The sequence below is a fragment of the Trachymyrmex septentrionalis genome, unplaced genomic scaffold (genome assembly GCF_001594115.1).
Source record: "Trachymyrmex septentrionalis isolate Tsep2-gDNA-1 unplaced genomic scaffold, Tsep1.0 scaffold16, whole genome shotgun sequence".
Lineage (NCBI taxonomy): Eukaryota > Metazoa > Arthropoda > Insecta > Hymenoptera > Formicidae > Trachymyrmex > Trachymyrmex septentrionalis.
Genome location: NW_017304758.1, coordinates 2,859,367 through 2,884,803, shown reverse-complemented (window position 1 = coordinate 2,884,803; position 25,437 = coordinate 2,859,367). Strand labels below are relative to the sequence as shown.

At 33.7% G+C, this 25,437-nt stretch overlaps 1 protein-coding gene across 3 annotated transcripts in view; it reads right to left on the bottom strand.

Moving 5' to 3' along the window:
* Positions 1–7,446: 7,446 nt before the first annotated feature.
* LOC108745947 overlaps positions 7,447–25,437 on the bottom strand; it is a 31,249-nt gene continuing 13,258 nt past the window's right edge. Inside the window, exons 2-5 of one of the 3 annotated variants that reach the window (XM_018482379.1) lie at positions 21,590–21,700; positions 19,997–20,110; positions 17,964–18,182; positions 7,447–9,699 (exon numbers count right to left, since the gene is read on the bottom strand). In XM_018482379.1, the coding sequence (XP_018337881.1) occupies positions 8,770–9,699; positions 17,964–18,041 (1,008 nt within the window). In that variant the 5' untranslated portion in view covers positions 18,042–18,182; positions 19,997–20,110; positions 21,590–21,700 and the 3' untranslated portion in view covers positions 7,447–8,769. The remainder of the gene's footprint in view (positions 9,700–17,963; positions 18,183–19,996; positions 20,111–21,589; positions 21,701–25,437) is intronic. The other 2 variants (XM_018482377.1, XM_018482378.1) reach the window with 2 other exon arrangements.

The window sequence follows — 25,437 nt, the reverse complement described above, 5'->3', positions numbered from 1 at the left end:
AAAGAAAAGCGATCAATATATAGCGTTATCCTGCACTTTTTCCTAGATAAAAACTATAATTCCGAGGGACGTACTGCGATACGTGTGTGTAGCGCTATATTCCGGAGAAACTTGGTTTCTCCGTAAACTTTTAACAAGATATAAAGGGCGCCAACAAGCCTTGGAAGATGGATTTCGTCTTCGCGCGAAACTCCAGAAATTGTGGCATAATTCCGTTCATCACGATCGTTCTTTTTCCCTCCGTTTCGCGATGAAAAAGTATTGTCATCCGGCGAATGCGATTTACGACTTAAAACTTGACAGGTCGTATAACTTCTAACGCGTCAGAACCGCAGCAACGTTTTACTCTGCTGCATTAAAAGAATTCTTATACTTTTTTCGATAAATGTATTGGAACAGCGATTGATGGATTATAAATGACACTTAGAAAATCATATTATACATATAATCATAAAATACTACAAATATCCTTAGTCTAGTTCTTATAGAACGATGGAATAAAAATGAAATAAGATGTTTATCCTATTAAATATAGCAATGCGAAAAAATCATAAATTTGTTTGAATTTTCTTATCTTCACAAGAACGGTAACCAAAGCGAATCTAGCTGTTCTAAAGACATACACAACTTAATTAAGGAGTCTGCTGGAAGCCAGTGGGAGTGTCTGACGAAATCCGGAGACTAACGAGCTAACGTAATGTCGTAACGATTAACTGGGATAGTTTCCGCATAGCGAAGCATAAATAGACATATATGTAATTTTGTGTGTGAATTTCTCATTCTTTTATTTAGATTCTTTAGAATTATTTAGAATTGTATAGAAATATAGAATTATTACATATAATTATTTATAAATATACAAAGTGCACAGATTCCTTAATGTCTTTTAATTTTTTTTGAATAAAAGAGTGTAAAAAAGCTTATTCTTGAGCAAACCCTTGTACATGTCACGCATCCAATCAACCTTTTTAATTCAATTTTATTTTAACATCATTTTCTTTAAATAATTGAAGCGCTTCTTTATTTAAACTCCAGAGTAGAAAACAATTATCGATTGACGTCAAACGTACTTACATACGTAGCAGTGGTATAAGAAATTTTACCACAAATTTATGGTTCGTAGTTTAAACGCTTGACTTAAAAAAGAGTTCGTGAAAGGCATGTTTCCGGAAAGTAATTCTCTGGAAACGTTGAATGAGACTCTGCGTACTGAGATCAAATGCTATGAAAGACCGTAGTATCATTTGTAGAGTTGTCGACTTGGATAATGGACTTTGATATTTACTGTTGAAAGCAAATACGCTGGAACAGTTTTCCTTTTCCAATTTGTCTTTAATGTCACTCAGATTTAACCTGGGACCTTTATGTTTTGCACACAATTTCCCAGTAACAAGGGTTAAGTATTTCGTGCATCATATATCTCGGAAATTTGTCTTTGATGCACAAAACTACCGTCATATATCTTCGTGATATCCCGTCGGCTTTTTACAGACCGTCGATCGTAAGAAAGAGCGAACCAGATCTCTGAAGATGTTATTGAGAACGCCTTGGATTGGGTGTTTCTTCGTTTTTGCTCTTACTTAGAAATCCTTTCGTCAGCATCACCCACATCATATATCGACCTCTTCGAAGGCAGATATCTTCCTGTTTTTCAGCTGAACATGTCCATCGTCTCGCGACTATGACAATAATTGTGGGAATTCACTGGAAGACGCAGAAAATGGAAAAGTACAATAGTCTGAATTGCGAACAATACTTGGCCGGAAACTCAGCGAAAGTGCGAAAGATGCACTTGAAATATTAAAGAATATAAGGGAAATAAAAGATAAAACTGAATATATAGCAAATAGTTTTGTCTGTTATAAGATATCTCATGATATTATACATAATATACCGGAAGCAATATATTTAATCCTCGCACTATCGGATGTAAAATAATGTCAAGGTAAAACGTCGTGTCCTTGAATCGAATCATCCTCAATAATCTTTAAAAGGAGGGCACTCCACCGTCACTGTCACCGCTCACCGTCGTAATACTCGGCCTTCATAAATCATATCTATTTCATTGTCAAAAACAAAGCCTTAGATTATACCCTCTGTCGTCTCCGCTAACTCGCCTAATTGCGTAATACAACGCGGAGGACTTCGGATTAAATGGAGCCTATTTTACGATGTAACATTTATTTACGGCAACACAAATTTTATGAGCTCTACCCTTTAGTTTCATTGCTCGTTTACTGCATTCAGTGATTCGAATTGCAATGCAGAAATTAATATATGAATAAAATTTGCTTCATACGCAAATATCAAGTAGCTATATTATAATTACACAAAGTAATTGTATAATACAGTGCAGCAGCAATAATTTTCTGCAGCAATAATTATCTGTATGTATCATGAAGATAATTTTTATTAGAAATCAAGAAATCTTGGAAACTAAAAAAATTATAACTCCGAGAAGAATAAAATAATTTTCGAAATATTTATAGTTACGACACATCTATTATAAAAAACGCAGCTGCGAGAAATAATACTAAAAATAAATATTTATTTTACGTGTTAATAATTAATCACGTAATTACAACAAAAACCACTTGGTTCAAGTATTTTCTATTTTTTTCTGCTAGTTTTGTCGAAAGTTCTTAAAGTTATGTTAAGTTGAATAAAAAATATCGCAAAAACGACGTCTTACCTTTCAGAAAGAAGTGGAATCTTCTGGGACATCTTCTCTACAGTTTGCTGTTTTGTGTCTTGTCGCAAATGTCTCTATGAAACTTTTGATAGCTGACAACGGACTGTTACTACATTTCTCCATGAGCCCCTCATCTCAGAATCTTCCGATTTCACCTGCTTTCGCCTGGATACTTCGTTTTATTTTCTTCCTCCTTCTAGCTAGAGACAAACCGCGACGGCGAAATAGTTGCCCTAGTTTCTGGTTCGTCCAAGTACGGTGAGAAAAATCAACAGTCTTAGATAGAACGTGGATGCAATGGGCTCAGGATATTAAGCCCATGCGATCTTGCAATCTCTCGATGCAATTCCTTAAATCACGTGCGAAGCACGTAAAAGTTTCATGGTTGAGAACCCACCTGCAAAAAAATCTAAAATAGCTCGACAGTGTGAAAAACTTAATAATGCACGAAACATTATTTTTCTGTAAAGTGATTCTGCAAAGTAATGAGATAAAATGTTGCCTTTTTTGCATTTTTTTACTAATAATGTTTCTGAGAAAAATCAAAGTAATTCGTATAAAAATTTAATTAATTTTAGAATATAAAACAGAATAAAAAATATAAGCTACTGCGCTTTCTATGCAACAATTTTCATCAGGTATTTCGTAAGAGTTTTTTAGATTACGAATTCTTAAGCGCTCGCTCTCAATAGGGGAAGAATTTCTACGAAAATGTTAGCTAATAGTAACAATGTAGAGTATTATTATTACAGCCTGTGTCATCTTGCCAAATGCAAAATGTAAAATACTTATAAAATTTATTAACAATAAGATAAATAAATAAAATCTTTAGAAATTGTGGTTCTAGATACGTACTCATCAAGTTGTATGCTTATCATTTTAATGAGAAAACTTTAGGTGAAACTTTATAGTAATAAAAACAGAAAAAAATATTAACTTTATGATGAAATGTAATTATGATGACAAAAAATGAACAGAACAAGAATTAACAAAATATAATTAAATGTTGTATAAACGTATATTCAATGTAATTCATAATTTTATAATATTTGCGAAGAATCATATTTCTTCTTATATCCATATTGACGTAAAAAGCATAATCGCTGAATCGCATGAAAGTAACAAAGGCTTCGCAGGTAGAGAAAATGCGCTGCATTTTTAGTCACGCACAAGATATATAATGACGAAAGAACGTTTCTCAATAAAAACTAGAAATAATATGACGGATTGAAAGTATGAAAGAATGGCCATATCATATGTAGTTTAGAGGTATTGACGTTTAGTCGATAATATTGATAGGTCGTATTAAACAGTTTGCTTGTTTCCTTCGCGCTCAAATAGTTTAACGTGATTATGAAGGTAATCCATAAGTTAATGTCCGATTAATGTCAAAATTTCATGATAAGTGTTATATGAAGGAGCAGTTAACAGTCGAACCGCATTATGTGAATTGAAACGAAACAAATAACAAGAATAATTTGAAATAAATAATACCTACGATTATCTTGATAGAAATATAAATTATTAAGATTCTAAAGAAAGTATAGATAATCATGAAATCTATTAGATGAGAGAACTGTTAAATGTAGTGGAAGCAAGAATATTCCTAAATTCTAGAATTTTAGATTTCAAGAAAAGATGGAAAGGATTTTAGCACAGTGGGAGAGTCTTACTTGATCCGTGCCTCTTTAAAAATGGAGAGGTTTAAAGATAACGAGTCTCATTTCGTACGATAATCGTCGTACGATAAAGAGTGCAATATGGTACAGGATATTCTGAAATAAAAGCTTTTACGAAAATTTCCGGTTAGCGAGAGAGCCACTGATTTTGCGAAACTCTGTGCATTTCGCTTGCTTTTGCTGTTGCACTTTATCGTACGTACAACGAGCGATAGCCTCTGGGCAATCTTCTCTTGACATCGCGAAAGCACAGACACATTTTTCTGATGTGTCGCTTTGCTTCCCTTGAAAATAACAATGGAGATAGGATAACATGTGAAATTAATTTACTGGTGCAACTCACGTTTAAATCTCGTCACACGAGAAACTTTTGTGAGATTTTATTAAAATTTACAAATAAATATACTCTTTACTAAATTAAAAATAAGTATATTACAATATTGTTTCAAATAATATTTATTGTACAAAAGTCATTCGCTAACATACATATTCACAAAAAGTCATTCGCTAACATATTCACAAAATTATCTCCTACGTATACATAATTTGCAGATCATACGACTAGAAAAATTACTCGAACCAACACACATGAGTAAATGACAAATTATATGAAATCAAAGTTGATTAATGTATTAATTAATCGGAGTTTTATACATTTATATATAATTATATAAATGACAAGCTCTTTAAAGTATATATAATTAAATAATTTAAAAATACGTATTATAATAAAGTATAAATATTAACATTAACTCGTTCAATGAACGCTTTTCTATCGAATTATTTATCCATTTTGCAAATCATTTATGATGATCTTAATCATTTATCATACTTTTCATCATATATCTCACACAAGTTTAACATTATATCACTTTTACTCATACGTTGTTTTTTAATATATTTTATTTCTTTTCAATTCTTTGAACTTTTCGTGAGGATATATATACACACGTAAGAAAAAATATGTTATAGAAATGTCTGATGTTTTCGTAGGAATTTATAGAAAAATCGCAAAGAATTTCTGGAATAAATATAACCGTCAGAAATACTTAAAATTATTTGGCAATTTCTGTATTAAAAATAAATATATAGAATCATCTGTCAAACAAATATTTAACAAAATAAATGCAACACATTATTTTTACAATGCTTCGTTCTTGTAAAAAAGAGATACGTATGTATCTTAATGTAATTTATTGGACACCCACAAGAAATACATGTAGAACTCTTGAATCTTTTTGATTGAAACAATTTGAATCATCGAAGGTACGTTTGAAACGCGTCTGAATGTGAAGTCAGATTAATGCGTTATAATCTATCATATTAATAGTCTTCACTATAATAATCTTAAAATTTAAACCTTATATTTGGTCTGACGTGTCTACGCGTATGTATGTACATATAATTACTCTACGATATTTTCATTATCGGCTAATTAGAGAAGGTCCCTTTGTTAATGAATTTCGATCTGTCACGAGGGAGCTATAACTGTGATTAATACTTCCATAAAGTTTGATAATAGAGGTCACAAATTTTTTGATCAGGAGAAAAATAGTATTTTATTTTACATGAAAGACAATCGTATTATTTAATAGCCATAATCAACTGTTTATAGAGTAATAATGATTTGAACAATAATGTATTGAATACTGCAGATGAGGTATGTTTTCCATGTAGATTAATATATTATTTTGAGCCGAGCCGTTTAATTATACAGTAATACAATTACGTCAGAAGAAAAATAAAATGATAATCTCGTCAGGGGATTTACACTTCCCACTTTTATATAAATATGCGCGAAAAAATGTTACAGTAATATCTCGTTTTATTGAAGGCCGCTTTCCGCTGTGCGGGATTAAACAGTGTTGATTTTTCTCTTTTTACATGGTGACTTCGTTGCACTTTTAATTAAAGCGTCAAATAGCAGACAAGGGCCTTTAACAAATTTAGAGATGCTCGCATGAGTTTTCCAGTAACATCTCTCTCTTTTTAATTCGCTTTTAATTATCTTTTAGAGTGAATTTTTCAATTGAAAGGAGAGACAATGTACCCCGACAGCTCAATGACAGCTCATCTCTTTAATTCCGTGCACTACAAACACGTGTACAAGTATGAATCTCACTAAGAGCTCTCTAGCACCGAAGTAATCGCGTATCATACATCTTCCAATGTTGAAGAAACTAGATACTAAGAGTAATCTCATTGATAACTGCTTGCCTTATTCCAACAGATAAAAATATGTAGGCTCTCCGAAAATATCTGACATTAGTTCCCGCACATGTATGTATATGTATGTATGTATCATGTAAATCTATCAGTTATTCAAAATAGGTAATTATTTCGTTACATAGATATTCGAATATTCGTGGATATGACGGCAAATATTATTACAGTTTTTATCTGTGGCTTTAGAATAGTATGCTTTGTACTTTACGACAGCATTAACCGCGAAAAATTATGACATACCGAAACGAGATTCAAAATCAAATCCATTACGTAATAATGAAATTTTAATGACCGTTGTGATCGTTATATATGTAAACGTACGGTCATAATGCGCGGATTACGTATCGCATTTCATACATCGATGGCCGCAAAGCTCGATTAACAAGCCAACCGATACATTCAACATCAATCCGTTCGACATTAGCTAAATTAATAGGCTCTATAACGTTGTTTAATTGAATCGCAAGAAATAAATGCGTATTCGATGATTCTCTATATTAGCAACAGACTATGGATGCGTTTACTTTAGATGTTCACGTGAGATAAGTTTCATTCTATCTTTATTACTCATTACATGCGTTAAAAAAATGATAAAATAAAACTTATAAAAACACCCAAAGCGAACACTGAGAAAAATGGTCTGATTCGATTAAATAGTAATTCTGGAAAATGGACGATTCAGAATTTTCTGATTAAATCTATTAGGATTCTAATTGAGATAATCAGAATTCTGATTGATATAATAATTATTATAGTTAAAGTAAGAATTCGAATAGATTTTCCCAGAAATATTGTATCAACCAAAATTCCGGTTATCTCGATTAGACCAGAAAATTCTGATTCGTCCATTTTCAACCAGACACTTTTTGTCAGTAAACGCATCCTATTTTTTTACGCGCGAGTGAAGATTTTAAATAATAATCCCTGAGAGCGTGTGCTAATGGCATTGGCAAGTTCTACAGGTCAAAAAAATTATGCGCGCCCGGTGAACACGCCGTTGCATTTAACCGATTTACTGCCTTGTGTGTGCAGACAATTTGCGAGAGCCCGTACGTACGTCTACAAGTAGAATAGATGCTACACGAGACTTCGCCTCTTCGAAGAACGGAGTAATTTCTACGTCAGCTCCCTACGGCAGATTAGATTCCGAGAAAAAAGAGGAAAGAGAAGGAAAAGTCTCCACGTCTATAATTATAGCTACGAGAGTAAGAGATAGAAAGACAGAGACAGAGAGAGAGAGAGAGAGAGAAAGATGGAGTGCAAAATTGGATAGAAGTGAATAAAGTTGATCGATCGATTTTTGTTCCGACTGATTATACTTCGCTCGCTCGTCAGACCATGCCATTAAGAATGTTAATTAAAAATTCTGGACCATGTCCGAATAAATCATCACAATGAAATCTACCAACACCCAATCGCGATCTCCTGCGGTAACTCGTGCAGCTATGCTCGCGTTCTGCAAGTTTCACTGTTCGGCTAGCGAAATTCTCGAATATGCCATTAACGAATCGTCGAGCAACGAATGGAAATTCAACGGTGTTTCCCGAGCGAATTCGTTGAAATGCTCGTCATGTATCATTCATGCAATCGACGCTCGGTAGGTAGTCTCATTATTACATTTAGCCCGCGGCAAAAAGGCGGGGAAAAAAAACAATTAGGAGAAGAAAGAAAGAAAAGGGATGAAAAACGCTCTTCAACCTCCACCTTCCTGTTGCGTATCCACGCGACGCGCCTTTAATTTCCGGAGAGCACCTAAAGCACCCGACGTGCACTTGTGAAGTCATTTCGCAAGCGCAAAAAATGGATGCGAGATATTTCTCTGATCGAGATTAGATCGTTTTTCATCTACAAAACGAGCGAGCGAAGTCGATTGCGCTTATCGCGCAAAGGAGAAAATGAGGGAAAGCCGATATTTCGAAGCCGGCGTTTAAATAGAGGTTATTTATTGCAATTTGACGGTTCAATAAGGGCCATCGGTGCTCAGGGCTGTGGTATCTCTCAGAAGAATCCATAAAAGAATACACGAAATATAAGCGATAAAAGTGGCGTCGAAAGCGATTACGAAAGGATTTCACAGCCGATATTTCGTCCAAGGTAGATTCCGTGACTGGACCATCGTCACGGAATCAACGTCTTCTTCGCACGTTCTCCAGGCCCCGGAAGAAGCCGCGATTAAACGCACGTCGCTTTGTATCCCAGCACGACGTCGGACGTTTTGCTGCAGGATGGACGATCAAAGTGCACGGAGTTGTTCCTCTCTCTGATCGTACTTGATTTCGCCAGGCTGTCCTGTTTGCCGTCCATCACGTTGCTGATACTGCTGCGCAGGTCTCTACGCGACAATGATTTCCCAAGAGTCTCGATTCTGTCGACGTTACTGAAGCTCAATCGTCTGTCCTTTTGCAAAATATTCCTACTGCTTGATTCTTCGTCCCTCTCCAGGAAGTTGCACGCGCTGACGCGTCTCTCCCGTAACAAAGACTTGCCGGGCGGAAACGTGGGCCTCGCCAGCACGTCCATTCTGTCAAAGTGGCAGATGCTGTTGACACGATCACGCTGCAGCGGTCTCGCCAAAACATCCGTCCGGTCGAAGTGGCAGATACTCATGCCGCGATCGCGCTGCAATGTCGGCCTGGCCAGGACGTCCATTCGGTCGAAGTGACAGATGCTCATACCGCGATCTCTCTGCAGCGGTCTGGCCAGGACGTCTGTCCTGTCGAAGTGACAGACACTCATACCGCGCTCGTGCTGCAACATCGGCCTCGCCAGGACGTCCATGCGATCGAACTGGTAAGCGCTGGATCGACGCTCGCGCTGCAACAGTCGCGATGTCTCGCCGATAGACCTAAGGGTCTTCAGCGTGTCGCCGTCGCTTTCCTCCTCGTCGTTCTGCGTTCCCGTACCCTCCGCGTGCACCAGCGACTGCAGATCGAACGCACTCTTGGCCCGCCTAGGCGTCTCCTGGCTGGCTGGCAGCAGCGACATGCTCGAACCCACGAACACGCTGTTCTGCCGCAACCTGGCAGCCGGCCCGGCGGCCGAGACACAGCTCACCTGCACCGGATGCTCCATGCAGTAGATGTTAAACTTCGAACTCCGGTGCTGCGAACAAGAGGAAAATCCCAACAAATCCTGACACGGTTTATTTATCGCCGTGTGAGAAATCTTGAAACATAGCTTACAACAGTACCGTCGCGACGTTATATCCACAAGTTATTTTTAAAACAACAGTGCCACGACAAATGTGCGACGCAAAGTTGACATCTTTGTATCGATTTTATGCGATATGGCTAAAAATATGTATACGCAGCTGTAATATATGTCGAGCTGTAATAAAAGTCGTTGAGCATGACCATTGATGACAACTCGAATGGTTGAAACGAATAATGCAGCATAATGTGCCTGATTAAGCATCAAATTATTATAATTGCTTGTCAATTTAATTCGCGATATTACTACAGTAGTTTAATTGCGTTTATAAATCCGGAAGACTAATTCGACACGCAGTTCGAATGACTACAAATATGGTATATATGCAAATACATATAATATATAGTGTATATATATATATATAGTATATAGTATATACAGTAATTCAAATTACTTAACTATTAAAGATCTAGCTTTAACCGTTACGGCCATTACTTCTATTTCTTATTTCTTATTGTTGAATTTTTAAATATACGGTCCAGTAAAATTCTTATTGGTAATCACTAATTGCTGTCAGACATATGAAATATCATATATGTATTTTCTGAAAGGGGATTTTAATTTGCATAACAGTTAGCAATAGGCAATATTGACAACAATTTGAAAATGGAAGGAAATAACATATCATTCGGTACATGATGCTTTTTTATTTCCGTAGATATAAAAATGCGACGAATTTACAAAAAAGATATAAAAAAGCGAAAAAGAATTGAATACATGTGCCAGAAGTGATTTGCCAAATTTCATTTCAAGAGAAATTAATCTCCAAAAACTCATCATTAATATCGATCTTTTGAAGGAAGAATAATGAAGTTTGTTGAAAGAATGACTTTGCTGGATATTACAGCCGATATTGATGAGAGACTTACATCTGTGATGTGCTTTTACCCTAAAATGCCCTAAATGATGGATGGTGTCAAACGGCTGTTTAGCTGTAGATCGAATATTGCGTAGAGATCTCTTCCATTATCCCGTCGAATACATAATGAGGCAATATGAGGCAGAATTAGATTTACTACCAATCAAGAAATCTAATTTTCTGTTTCTATATTAAAAAATAATTTTGCTGAAGTTTGGGAGCTAAAAGTTTAGATACAAATTTGAAAATAATTAGAATTAAAAATCAAATTTTGTTGAACCATCAAAATAATTAAAGGAGAAGGATCAAGTATGGTGAGTAATTTTGCAAAAAGTTTTGACATTCTATCAATCAGTTTAAGCATTCTACACTATTATTTTTAGATTTGTATCTAGTTTTTGTAGATACTACAGCAAAATCATCCCTTCCATGTAGAGGGTGAAACAAACAAAATAGTATACATTTAATTGATTAAAAATACTTTTAACTAACATTTCATGCTTTGTTCAAAAAATTGAACGAACTTATAGTCCCACATAATATATCTGCATATACACGAATAGAACGGTTATGCTAAAGTATCTAAAAATTTAATTGAATATACAGATCTGAAATAATTTTATTAGATTATTAAAATGATTATATAAAACGCTTAAGTTGGTTGTTATAAGAATGTCAAAGCTTTTTGCTGAATTGTCGATTATGCTTGAGTGTGTTACATAATTATTTTTAATCCAACATAATTATTTTCAGATCCCTATATCCAGTTAAATTTTCAGATACTTTAGCAAAATCGTTCTTTTTATGTATACAGGATATTCTGTAAGTTTTTAATAAGTGCTTTTCTATAGATAGAGTGGACTAAACTGAGTCGAAAAGTTTATTTTTCAATTTTTGCAATGATTAACGAGATTAATTACTATAAAAATCATTGAATTGGTTTTCAATAATTTTTTACTTAAATACTATAAACTTTACGGAAAAACAGCGAAAGATAAAAATTGTTTATTTTGTTTTATAAAGTTCTGAGAATTTGATTTTAGAATTTTTTCAAAATTTTTTAATATCGTATTTTCTCATGTTGGTAAAAATAAGAAAATGCAGTACTAAAAAATTGATAAAAAATTCTGAAAAATTCTTAGAGTTCTATAAAAAGAAAATAAATGAGAGATTTTTGCCTTTTGCAATTTTTCTGTAATGTTGATAGTATTTGAGTAAAAAATTATTAAAGACCAATATTCGGCAATTTTTAATAATTAATATCTTGTTAACTATTGCGAAAATTGCAAAATGATAGAAGACGTTTCAACTCAGTTTAGTCTGCTCTATTTACACAAAAACGCTTGGTAAAAACTTGCGGGATACCCTGTACATAGTCGCAGCAAAAATAAATAATGAGTTAATTATGGTGGTGTTCTCACAGAAACATTTGGACCAGAGATATGTAACAAGATACGTGACTGGCTAACTGGTCGGTGGAGATGTTGGGTTGTGTTGGGCGGACGTGACTTGATATACGGAGATATATGTGTATGTCGGACAAGTTGACATGATTTTCTAGTAGACGCGGTTTAATGGTCGTGACAGTATTGTTGTGATAACGAGAGGAATTTGTTTTATAAAAGCCTCGCGGTTAGCGGAAGTATTATAATATTGTTCCTTCGTAAATGAAGTTTCCCAACGCGATCGAAGTTTCTTCGTACAAGGCCAAAATCAGGTTACAACGCCATTCTGTTGAATTCTGTTATAACCAGAGAGAAAGATTACGTTACAAAATTTTCTCGTGGGACGTAAATAGGACATTTTAAGAGTCTGGGTTTATGATACCGTGCCACCAGTAATTCGCTAAACTGTGTAGTTGAAAAGCAATGGAGAACTTTCGCGTGCGATATACACACATCCGCGCTGCTCGCGATTTTCATTGCAAGTTGTGAGAATACGTTATTCTAGCTAGACGCTCAGCGTAGGTTGCTACTTGCTGTCGCGATGGATTTTATAAGACGTAGTGCTGCATCTTCCGAGATTACGGGTGTCGCGAGTCCGCTGAAAGGGATGACGCTGCATTTGCATGTATTATGCAAAAGAGGATGGAGACGTGTATTGCACCGATGCTTCGCTCAATTTACGATTCCTCTATCACGAGTGATTCAACGCGGAGCGTATTAGATAAACAGAATCAAATGTACCAATAAAACATCACAGCGCAGGTAAACGAGAGAAGTAGCAAGAGATTTTTCATTTTATACTTTTTATATAATTTTTTAAACGACGAAAAGGCTACAATTTTTCTTTTTATGATAGAACCATTCGTGTTTGTAACGAAACGAGAGAGAATTTGCGAAACTAATTACTAATTACTCAGATCCTGAATTATACGATTGGTGATACTTGGAATGAATTCCCACGATCCTAATTATCGGAGAATGTTCAACGTTTGAGCGTGTATGGGATGGCCAATCACAATGAAGTGGCTCGACCACATATTGAAATTCGCTAAATATCTTTGACAATTTATTTAACCTCGACGTTCATTATCATTTGCGCGTGATTTTCGATCATTTTGCTATTTATAGAAATGACGCATAGACAAAACAGAATACCACTGATGATAATTAGGAAATTATGGAATTATTGTGTAGCATTTATCGCAGCACGACCAAACAAAATACGAAGAAATTGTCATTTTATACTGATTATATATTATGTAAACAACGTACTTCATTATCCTCTTTAGCAAATGTCGTATTACCGCATCAGTTACTCGATGGGGAAATATATTTCGGTGAAATTAATTTATTCATACGATTGAAAGTCGCTGCAAGCTCCCTTCAACAGCTTATTCCCCGTAGCTTCCTCATCAATCATGAAAATTGAACGAGATATTAGTTAACGCGGCTTCAGAGGATTACGGATCTGGGAACGCGTATACACACATCAGAAACATGACAGGATAATATCTCTCAAACGAAAACGCGTGTAATATGTACGACATTGCTGTAAGGCTTTAATGGAACGATGTAACTGCGCACAGCGCGTACTCGCATACTTAGAATGACAAATTGCAGGTCCCATGCGCAGACATGTGCATATCGCTTCATTATACAGATGCTGTCTTGAATATTGCATGTAATATCATGCCGTTATTCGCCAGCATTAGCATAATCGTAACACCTGGTATAAATTGACCTCGACGTAACAAAAGGTCGTTACAATGGATTTAATATTAAGATTCAAAAATTTTAAGATATATGTTAATTAATAACATATTAATTTATTGTACAAATAGAAAGTAATTTTGACTCCAGTTATATGAAAACGTAAATTACTAATAGGAAGATTTATGGATATATGGATTTATGGACCCGAATATGTAGATCCAAAATCTGTAGATTTATGGATATATTCAGGAATCTACTTAATCAGTGAAAAGATATTCGTTTGCACAGAGTTGGAATATGCATGATAGGCAGTCAGCAATGGTGTTAATATGCCAGACTGTGTACGCGACACAAACTTCCCTCTAGAGGCTCTAGCGTTACTAACCGCACGTTGTAATCCCCTGAAAGCTCATCATGTACTCACTAAAACAATTTAGAGAACAATAGTAAATCCATTCGTATCGTATATATTGCAAATAGACGATTGATCTTCCTTTTAGGATATTGAATCGACTATTGAAAATATCCTGGCGGGACTCACTTCAATCAGATATACCCGAATCCTATAGTAAACTGGATTTCAGTGAACTCGTTTCATGATCGACGCGACGATCCGACATTCGATAATTTGAGTACCTCTTGTAACTACATCGGAACGAAGTCCCACTTACGAAAGACATTCAGAATGATGGTGGTTTGCGGATCAGGATGATTTGAGAGTCGGTTTAAATAAAATTACGTGAAGTATCTTGAGGAAAATTTTCATTTAGTTTCATTAAATACAGAACCTTCGTCAGTCGATCGATGTGCGTCACCGATGAACAACTGTTCCCAATTTTTCTCGCATCACGTCAGAGATACAAGTTAATTTATCATCATTATAAGCTTGTTAAGCCCATTATTATCCGTATCCTAAATTATACAGCTCTATACAGATTTTTCGTTTAGGTATTCGTCATGTTTTATGTCGTTAGAACATCAATATTTTGATACAGCCGTGCGTGTCCAAATTAAAAATAGTTTCGAGCCAACTTCCCTCGGATACCATCTGCAGACCGTAGTGAGCAATTTTAAGATACGCGATTGACCGATTCGATAGTCCGAATCGAGGTCGGCTGCATGCTTCTGACATAGTAAACGCCAATGTAATCGAACGTTTCCGTGATTGAATTACCATGGACGCAGAAATACATATTGGCGAACGGTGATTCCTATCTAAAAGTAATTGCTCGAAGCTCACGGACAAAAAACATATGTCCGTGTAACGTCTCGTTCACATACATTGTTTTATTCATATACATATATATATTGTAGAAACACTCTAGAAACAAAAATCTACTGTTATAACGTTTAATATACCTTTTATATGAATTTCAAACAAACCTGGGATTATTTTGCCGCTTTTATGACGCTCGCGTGATTAATTCTCGCGATAAAAAAATACAATGTCAATATTGGGAAGCAAAATTTTACACAAAATGAACGAATAGCTATATAGCGAGTTCGTAAAAACCTCGATCGATATACAGCGCGACGAGATGATCGAGTTTGTGAATTTTGTTGTTGAGCATCTATTTTGGAGCACGTATCCCATTCGTGTCGTGATTTGTATTCCTTTATATCGGTAAATTCAATACCAATATGTGGAACTGACATCGAAATATTTGGCGCGTCCTATACACCTATAAAGGTCAATTTCAGTAATGCGTTATTCGCTCGAAAAATTTGTTTTCTAAACCGCATGAATAACAAAACGCGCACGTCAATATAGTAATATTGTAAAAAAATTTGTCACGCAAATACGGTACATTTATATTTGTTATCTAAAATCTCTCTCTCTATGGAGTTACAAAACAAAATAGCTTATGTAATTCCAATATAAATGAAAGATCATTCGCATGGCAAATTCTACTCTTGCGAATTTGGATTTTATTTATGTTTTTATTACGGAGTAAGCAAATATATTTGATTAAAAACCGCGTCTTGTTTTTTTTACTTTGAAACTTCATCCAGAAATCAAAGCGTAATTAAAACAGTCCGATCTGGAATTTATGTACTGGAATTTATGGACTGACGTCAAACGTGGATATCCATTAAGTTGTAATTAATTAGGCCAATTAGACTAATTAAACTGATGGCAGAGAACGAGATGTACGCGTTTAAGTTTGTCTTAAACGTAGACGCAGGGTAAGGCAGAGAAAAATTTATAGCCTAAGTCGTGAAAGACTGTTAGTCTTTAGATTATAAGCTGCTCTCTGCCTTACGCTATATCTTATGACAAACATCTCTCTTCTTTGCCATCAGCTTTAGTCTGCAAAGTGATCTCAGAACATTCTGATAAATTGCTTCGTACGTTGTTTACAAAATCTACTTTGTATAACAAAATCTTAAAGTATATATGGTCATCTAGAATGAAGCCGGTTACGAAATATATGTTATCTGACTGCGATGAGAATGGCGATCCGACGGAAAACCATTTGAGAGTCAATTTATAACAAATACGCAGCAGTAAATCCTCTCGTTTATTTTGCATTCATTTATGAATGATAAATAAGCTGACATAAATGCGTTTGGCAGTTTAATGGCTACTACAAGATTTAGGAACTTCCAAAGCGCGCAATTGGAATATAGAATGAATAAAGATATCGACGGTTTAACTTACTGAATACCTATAGGTATTGTCTCCATTCACGGCCGACGATTGACGTCTTTATCCAAAAATTTATTAATTAATAAAAACATCCTTTCCCGAAAAGACATTATTAAGGATTAAATAATAAGATTTTAAAATTAATTCCAATTTCTTTAAATTCATTTTTATAATTAATATTCGTTTTATAATTAACATTCGTTTTATAATTAATGTCGTTTTTGCGCAACGTCGAATTTATTTTGTTTAACGAACACTGTTCTATGACACTCCTGACTCGATTTCTATAATAAGAAAGAAGAATGGCACGATCCGAAACTGAAGCTGAATTACTATAAGGGTCCGATAAAAGATACGAGTGAATTTATAATCGTACATATAGAATCCAGATGTAGAAACAAGGTTTACGTGATCCGCGTATCGTATGGGAAATACGTTATTTCTTGCGTAAATTCGCCAATAACGTCCGAGTTATTACTTGCTTATACCATAACATATGTACGAGACATTGCATACGCGTGTATTTCTTAGATTATAAACTTTATTGAAAAATAAATAATAAGCTTTCATGGTCAAACAAAATTAATAAACTTTACGGTAATTCTAAACTGAACGTTATTCAAAACTTGGTACACACACACATTTACCTCTCTCTTTAATAATATATAACAATACGTTTTAGAACATTTAAGATACATGGTGTTTAGCCAAGATATATATCCTGGGTAGATTTACAATAGTTATTACTCTGGTTTCACGAGTTTGCCAATCTCCTTTAACGGTGATTTAACATACCGAGTTTGCTATGTGTTATAGTTCCATAATGCTCGTTATTTTAGTAATTAAATGGAAAATAATCAGAATCTCTATACTACTACATGTATATAATATATCAGGAAATTTAATTTTCATCCCATTAACTGCGGTATTTGTATTTCACATAACGCATTTACCTAATTTACGCGCCACGAAGAGAAACTTCGCAAATTATTTAATTCAATTAAATACGGTCGATGCGTTTCGCAGAATAATATTGAAATTATAATATTTAAAGTAAAATATTAAATCAATCGTAATATAATCATAACATTTTTAGCTGAAGTAAACTCAATTCCGTTAATTAGTACCTTTTAAATTTTACCGAATAATGCAATCGATACCTTAAATTAGGAATTAAATAATTAAATTATTTTCTAAATGAAAAGCATTAATTTACTCTTATTCGATTATCCATTAGCCGCAAGTTATCGTTAACATCTCTGGATATGTATATACTGATATACATAATCGCTCGCAGCGTCATATAGAATACAATCTGACCGAGAGCTGCTTGCGGTACCTACACATTTACACGGATCGTGTCCATTATGGTAATCCGACGATGCAATTCGGTACGTTCCAACAACTGCATAAACATTCAGTATGCTATCTATGCGGAATAAGGGAGTAAACGCGGGGAGAAGAGCGAGCGCGACACAAACGCACTTACCTGGAGTGGGCTTGGGTCGATCATGGTGCAGCTTTGTCTATGTTGCTGCTGAAATTTCGGCTGGTACGGCTCGAGCATGCGGATCTTGCCCCATCGATTGAAAAACAGAGCGATGGCAGCCACCCATAGAACCAGGACAAGAACGACAATCAGGACCTCCTCGGCTCGTACCACTACCGCGCCCGGTTCTGCAATTCCTGATTAAATCCTCTCTCGTTTCTTACGATAAAGTGTACAAAAACTATACAATTATAAACAACAAATGAAGTTATAAGTTTATGTGAAAGATCAGTGTTTAATGAGCGCACAGCGTGTGCATTATACTCCTATTAATATATAGATTAGTATTAAGATTAAAGTTAATCCAACGACCACGATAATGTGACCTAATTTCTCGTGTGCATCCTTTGATCTACGGGCCAACTTATACGCGAACGTGTCTGGCTGACTGCGAGAGAGAAAATAAACTCAGGAAATATCGCTCATGGGTACAATTCGATGTTCAGTCATATGTAAACCTTTGTTGGCGGTCGTATAATGCCGTCTAACGATGTTTCATACTACGCTCGTATGGCAAACGATCGAACTGATAAATTGATATCCACCGTCCTATGCGGTCGAAACGGGACCGAGGAGAGAACTTTACTTTCCAGGCTATCATGTAGAAAATCAAACGGAGAAAAAGGAGTAGACAGATTCCATTATATTGTACAATGCTCGCATACTCGTTCCTGGCATCCATGATGTATGTAGAGTATACTATACATAGTTTGAGATGGCATTCTATACATAACTTATATCTGCTTTAAATCTCTTCTCTTTTGTGTTCCCGAGTAATAAAACTTTTCATACATTTTTAAACTTACATACTTATTAAAGAATTGAAATTGAATTTAAATAAACATCTGCAAAAATACAACACATTACAAAGATATTCCTTTTTCGATATTCCTTTTTCTTCGTAGCATGTTAAATTGTATCGCAGGTGGTCTACCGCAAATTTAATCACAAGTACGCCAAATTTATGTGAAATTTTAGTTTTCCATGTTTTCATTCCTCAAGAAAAATTACATGATCGACCATCTGTCACCAACAACTTTCCATAAAATCTCTGGAGTGTCGTCATGTATAAACATTTATAGTTTCACGTTAAACTAAAATCATTTTGATAGTATAAATAGTAATAAATAAATAGTTGTAAAACGTGCCTAAACTAGAATTAGATTAGCGAAGATCCAATATGTATCGGAAAATTTGCACGTTCTGCATATTATGCAATAATTGATTGTTTAATTAATGTAATTTCCGCCGATCTACGTGTACATAAGTGGTACCTATGTATCTATGTTTACCGTGAAACCGTCACTTCGTACGGCTTGAACGTAGATAGATTTCGTGGAAATATCGTGAGACGTGAAATGATCCTTTCTGAATAATGCTTCGTTGATTGATGAAAATAAAATTGAATCGACGTGCAGAACGAAAGCTCGAAAGATAGGTAAACATTGAAAACTCAATTACTCCACGAATCATTTCTTTTCGTCATTTGTTATGACAAAAATAAAGAGAGGTCACGTCAAAAATTCACAAACAAACGATATACGAAGAATCGAGCTCTCGGAACCCTTGCAAATTGAAACATTATTTGTGATGAATGTTTCAGAGATCTCATCAAACTTTTAGTTCCGGTTATGTTTCTCTTCTGTTGTTCGAAATATAGCGATACCGATCAGAATAAAATCCGTGCCAAAACTTCATTAAATTTCAAGATACCGATCATATGTTACTTTTTGTAAATGTTTCTTCAAAAATTCAAATATGCTTATTTTTCCGGTAACATGAAGAAAAACTAAAAAGACTTCCGGAAACCATAAATTCTTATTAAGAAAGAAGAACAAGAAAGACGAGATTAAAAAGAATCTTTATATCTTGCTTAACAAGACTGGTCAGAAAAATATCATAAAATATCAGAAATATAAGAAGGTCATATACAAGATTACTCCCCCAGGATTATATAAAATTATTAGACTTACCATTAGGAAAGGTCGAATTGAGCTCGGTGGTGGCTTCCAATTCCGATGACATAGAACCGACGATGACAGCATCTGGTGCTTCCTTGAGCTCCACTTCGATTTTTGTCACGTCACCTGTAAATAAATGTTTTCACTTGTCTCATTAATTATCCGACTGTCATAATTAAATATTAATTACAACAGTAATTAAAACTTTTTAATTAAGGTTTTATCATCTGTTATTAGGGAGTTTTTGCAATAATGTGGATCTAGATATGGTGAACGCTAAAAGCACGTTATCCTTTTTGTTAATTTGTTAAGAAGAAGATACCGTTCACCATATCTGGATAAACGGTATCTGGATAAACCGCAAAAATTCCTTATTACTATCTTTCCTTTCGTGTAGAGGAAAAGGAGGTAGTTATGATTACACAGAGAGTTATGGAATCTTGTATAGTTTGCAGTGCATTTTAGGAGTAACTATCAAAATGATTTTTTCACAGTAAAAGTTTAAATGTTACTTACAACATAGCCACTGGTCGCGAGTGCTTATTATGTTGGCATAAAGGCTGCATTTTAGTTTTGAAGGTAGACAATTTTGCAGATATCTACTCTTTACGTTGACATAGTTTTCAGAAGTATGTTGGTATTAATTTCGTAATTTAGTTTGGAGGCCTCAAATATGGAGGATATATTATATATATTGTATATTTTTAAAATATTGAAAAAATTATGAAAGAATTACAGATTATTCTAGCGTTTAAAAGTAATACGAAAAATTTAGCAACAATTTACCATGTGGAATAAAGCTATACTTAAAAAATAAAACATAATATTTTGTCTATTTGTGAACTCTAATAAAATATATAAAAATATATTATACAATAATTATGAAAATATATTATATAATACTGACGAAAATCTCAATTTTCCTGTATATTTTAAGTATCTTAAGTATCCTATATATTTAAGTAATCTGATGATTTATGTGAAGTTACATTGCACAGAGAATAATTTATTCTGTAAATAAACAAAATATTTAATTCTTCTAAATTTTTATAATTAATCCCTGAATGTAACTTATAACATAAATTATTTTGATTAACTTATAAAACAGTAAAACTTTTGTCATTGCTTTTTAAATTCTAGTTTATAATAAAAAGTAATAAGTAAGGTAAATAAACAATAAAAAATACCAATAAAAATAGAATGTTATAAACACAATTTCCATACAGTTCATTTAAAGTATAAATACTAACACATTTGTAAAAACAGATGCAATATATTCGTAAATGATACCTATAATTGAACCTTTGATATCAAATTATGTATTCATATTTCTGTATGTTATAATGATAGTTAATAATATCCTTTCATTCCATAACTACAACCATTGTCCGTCTTGAGTTATTTGTAAATTACGTTCGTTCTACATATTCAAAGAGCTCCTATTCATAATATAATTGGTATCCCTCTATGACCAACTCGTATCAAAAGTAGTTATGTCACACGAATATCTACTGAGTTACTTCAATAAAGCAAAATGATATTCCATAACCTCCTTTCTTACTCTATATATTGTATAATATATTATAATATACGTGAATATATTACCGCTTCCATCGGTATCGCTGTGTTTGCTTGGCGAGATCGTAACATGCCGATGTCTTTTGGGTCGATCGTTTCCCTCCACAATGAGATATTCTTTGCTGTGAAGCAAACGGCCTATAATTTAAAATAGATTTGTTTAGAAAAAAATGTTACGTTCTATAATTGAAATAACTCAAATAAATCTATTTCCTAACTATTTTTTATTTTAATCATAAAATTTATTTCTATTAAGACAATCAATTATTTATATCAGAATTCAGGATAAATATCTTTTTATAATTTTATGTGTCACATATACAAAAGATTTGAGAATCAGAAATACGCACATATATAAATATTATACATTATAAAATATTATACATTATTAAAGTACATTTAAAGTTATAAGTCTAATTCTATTCTTGAAATCTGACCCGAATCATAAGTCTAAAAAGGGTGTAACTTCAGAACTGAAAGATATGTAATTTTAGAGCTTGATTTCTTTATTACTTCAGTTGCTTTCAAAAAACATTCATCTCTAAAAGATTGAAAGCATGTAATAAAAGAATTTCTCAAATCTATATATCTTGCTATTTGAATGGATTTATTATGGAAAATGTCGCATTGCGTTTGAGAAGCAAAAATGAGAAATAGGACAGCGTGCATCTCGTAGAATGCAGAAAAAAAGAGAACGCCAGTGGTGAAAATGTGCCTCTCCGTTCGCGCATTGCTCGTCCTTATGCATTATTCAGAGACCGTGCTCGACTACGTTTGATATATTGGTTACGTATCTCTGGTTCGCGTTTTCATTGCGAGCGGAAAGGGTCTTCTGTCGTGACAGAGCAACGGCGACATTCGTTTGCACTTTTGCCTATTGCGCGTACAGTTTCGACATTTTGGTTTAGTACGGCATTAAATCTTCCCCGATAAAGCAACTTCAAAATCCGTTTAAATTTCGCCCGCGCTTGTTTATCATCCTCCTATCATAAATCACATAGCGAACGGTTGTTACGCCTCGACTAACGCGCGATTAAAAGATCATTGATCGCATACGCTCGCCGTCTTTCTCGAATTCTGGAATTATATGGTCACGCATAAGTTTCGCGAATATTTTTCAAGCTTATGCCTTTAATAGTAAAAAAGTTTATCGACCGCTATTGCAGCTCCGTAAATAATGTACGCGACTAATATAACTCGCATACTATGATATGTCTATTAAGGGAATTGCCGTAAGGACTTACGATCGGTCGTACGAAAAGGATTAAAACGTTACAGTCGCCGTTCACAAATAATGATCGTTGAAATAAATTCCTCGATAAAGTTAAAAAGTTTACCCTGACTTTGTGGTACAATTCTAGACGGATATTCCGTAACGACAGCTACTTGCCAGGAAAAAAAAGCTTCCCTGAGTCTCATATTTCAGACCAGAGAATCGCTTACCGTTAAAAGCCTGGTGGACAGCGAACAAGGGGGGTGAGAAAGTTGTGTCGAATGCGGGGATGCGCGTAAAGAGCACGCGAGTAATTACACGTCAAGAATTTTCTTCTCTCTTACTCTCTCGCTCTTTTCCTATCATTTTCTTGTGTTTTATTCTCCCGCAAGCGATGGCGCGATAACGGCGGAGGAAAAGATAATCGCAACGCTTAAACGAAGCGCGAGATTTAATGGAGCTATAAAATAGCCTTTTTTGTTTTCTTCGCAAAAAATTAACCTTGAAGTGATAAAATACATGAGCAATAAAAAAAACTTGAGAAATCAATGCGCATACGTTTAATAAGTTTAATTATATCTTTATACCACGCTACGCATAAAATTCACTGCAGTACAAGTGTATAACTTACGCAATTTTATTTCCGTAACATTATTTTCAGACCACAATTATGATGTAATTTTTGTTCGCCTACTTGAATATTACTTATTGATTGAAAATAACCAGCGTTATTAGATAAATTTATTATGTGCTGAAACCACCTTGATTTCATTATGTAAAGTCGGCTGACATGACGTGAGTCGGTTATATAACATAGGTATAATAAAGCAATACCGGCTCCCAAGGAGGAATGTATACACAAAGATAATTCACTTTGTGTCGGAACAAAGCTGTCTTGATTAGTTTCAACACATTGATTATAATAATACGTAATAATAGTATGTGTCATAAAATGAACGCTACAATTGTCTGCATAAAAATGATTAAAGGGAAGTTAACGATAATAACATCGAAGTCTCCTAATAGGTCTCCTACTTATTTCTCATAAATTAAACATTACATTTTATATAAACATTATATTTTAGATTACTATTATTTATTATTATTTTATTAATATTGATAAAAATATGATTTATTTAGATAATTAGAAAAGGAAAAGACTTATATATTTATGTACTTGTTTCTGTTCAAAATCAAATAAAAATAAAAATTAGCGAATTTTACAAATGCAAAAATAAAATTCTTACAATTTTTACTTGCGTATGAAATAATAATGGATATATTATTAATAATATTAGATCGTTTTACATATTCTTAAAACTGTTTTATTTATATTTTTCACTTTCTTATTTTTTTCATAATACAGTTTTAAACATAAAATTAGGGTGCAGTGTAAAACGACACTTATCTATGAGACTATAAATTAACTTAATAATGTGTATACAGTATCGCGTTACTGTGTTAAATAAATAATCTTATCAGATCTGAAGTATGATTCCTGTATTTGCGCGGGAAAAGCCTCTAAAAAAACTTTCACATATCACATATTTGCGTTGTGCGGAATAGCATAAGTATGCATATATACAAGTAACAAAAACATTTTATATTAAAGAGTGAAAGAATTCTAGAAATTTTTATATACATTTACGTGTAGATATACAAATAATTTCTGTAAACGAAAAAGAATCAGAATAAGCGGCATTAAGGGAATCATCCTATTTACAAATTCAAAAATCCTTTTCCAGGATTGAAGTATATGCATTAATACGTGTCTGTGAGATGAAGTTTATGCCGAGAAAACAAAAAATTTTTCTTAAAATTTCAATTTCGAAATTTTTTGTCGTTCTCAGCATAAACTTCATCTCACAAACTCTAAAAAAAAATATAATTGTTATATAAAAATTACGATTTAATCAATAATACAGACGGTTTTAAGATCGATCTTGTTAAGATCGACTATTTATCTACTTCATTTTATAGCCAATTTTAAGCGCTCATTTTTAGTTACTTTACAAAAAAAAAATTAATTATTACAAAATTCTAAACTGTATTATAAGAACTTTTATATCATTAATAAAAAATAGTTTTTAATTTGTATTTATCTCTCAAAAATTTTTTATTTTTAGCTTTTGTTTAAGAAATATAGTCCAAAAGCAAAGTATATAACTGTTATTAAGTACGTGCCTCTAATACAGCTTACATAAATTTTTATTATTACAAAATTAATTTAATGCACTTCGCGTTAATCATCTTTCAACTGTTTTAGTAACGTTATTACTCAAAACCTTTTTAAAAAATATGTACATATACATAACAATACATGTAGATACATATAAATAATTATCTCTGGGAATCCTTATTTATTGTGGTAGCTTTTATCACTGCACATTGGAATGCTTCAGGAAACCTTAGGATCGCAGAATGTGAAATGCAGGAATGTAAAAATTTTGCAGCATCAGACAAAGCTCCTAAACTTTTTATTCTATTTTATGAACGACAAAACGAAAATTTATAAATAAAAAATAATAATCATTTTATTGAAATTAAATAAAAAAATGCGAATGTTCTCTCGGAATTTAGAATTTTCTTAAGGAATAATAATAAAAACTGAAAATCGCTAATACTTTTAAAACTTCTTACAATTTCTGATCTATAAAATTTG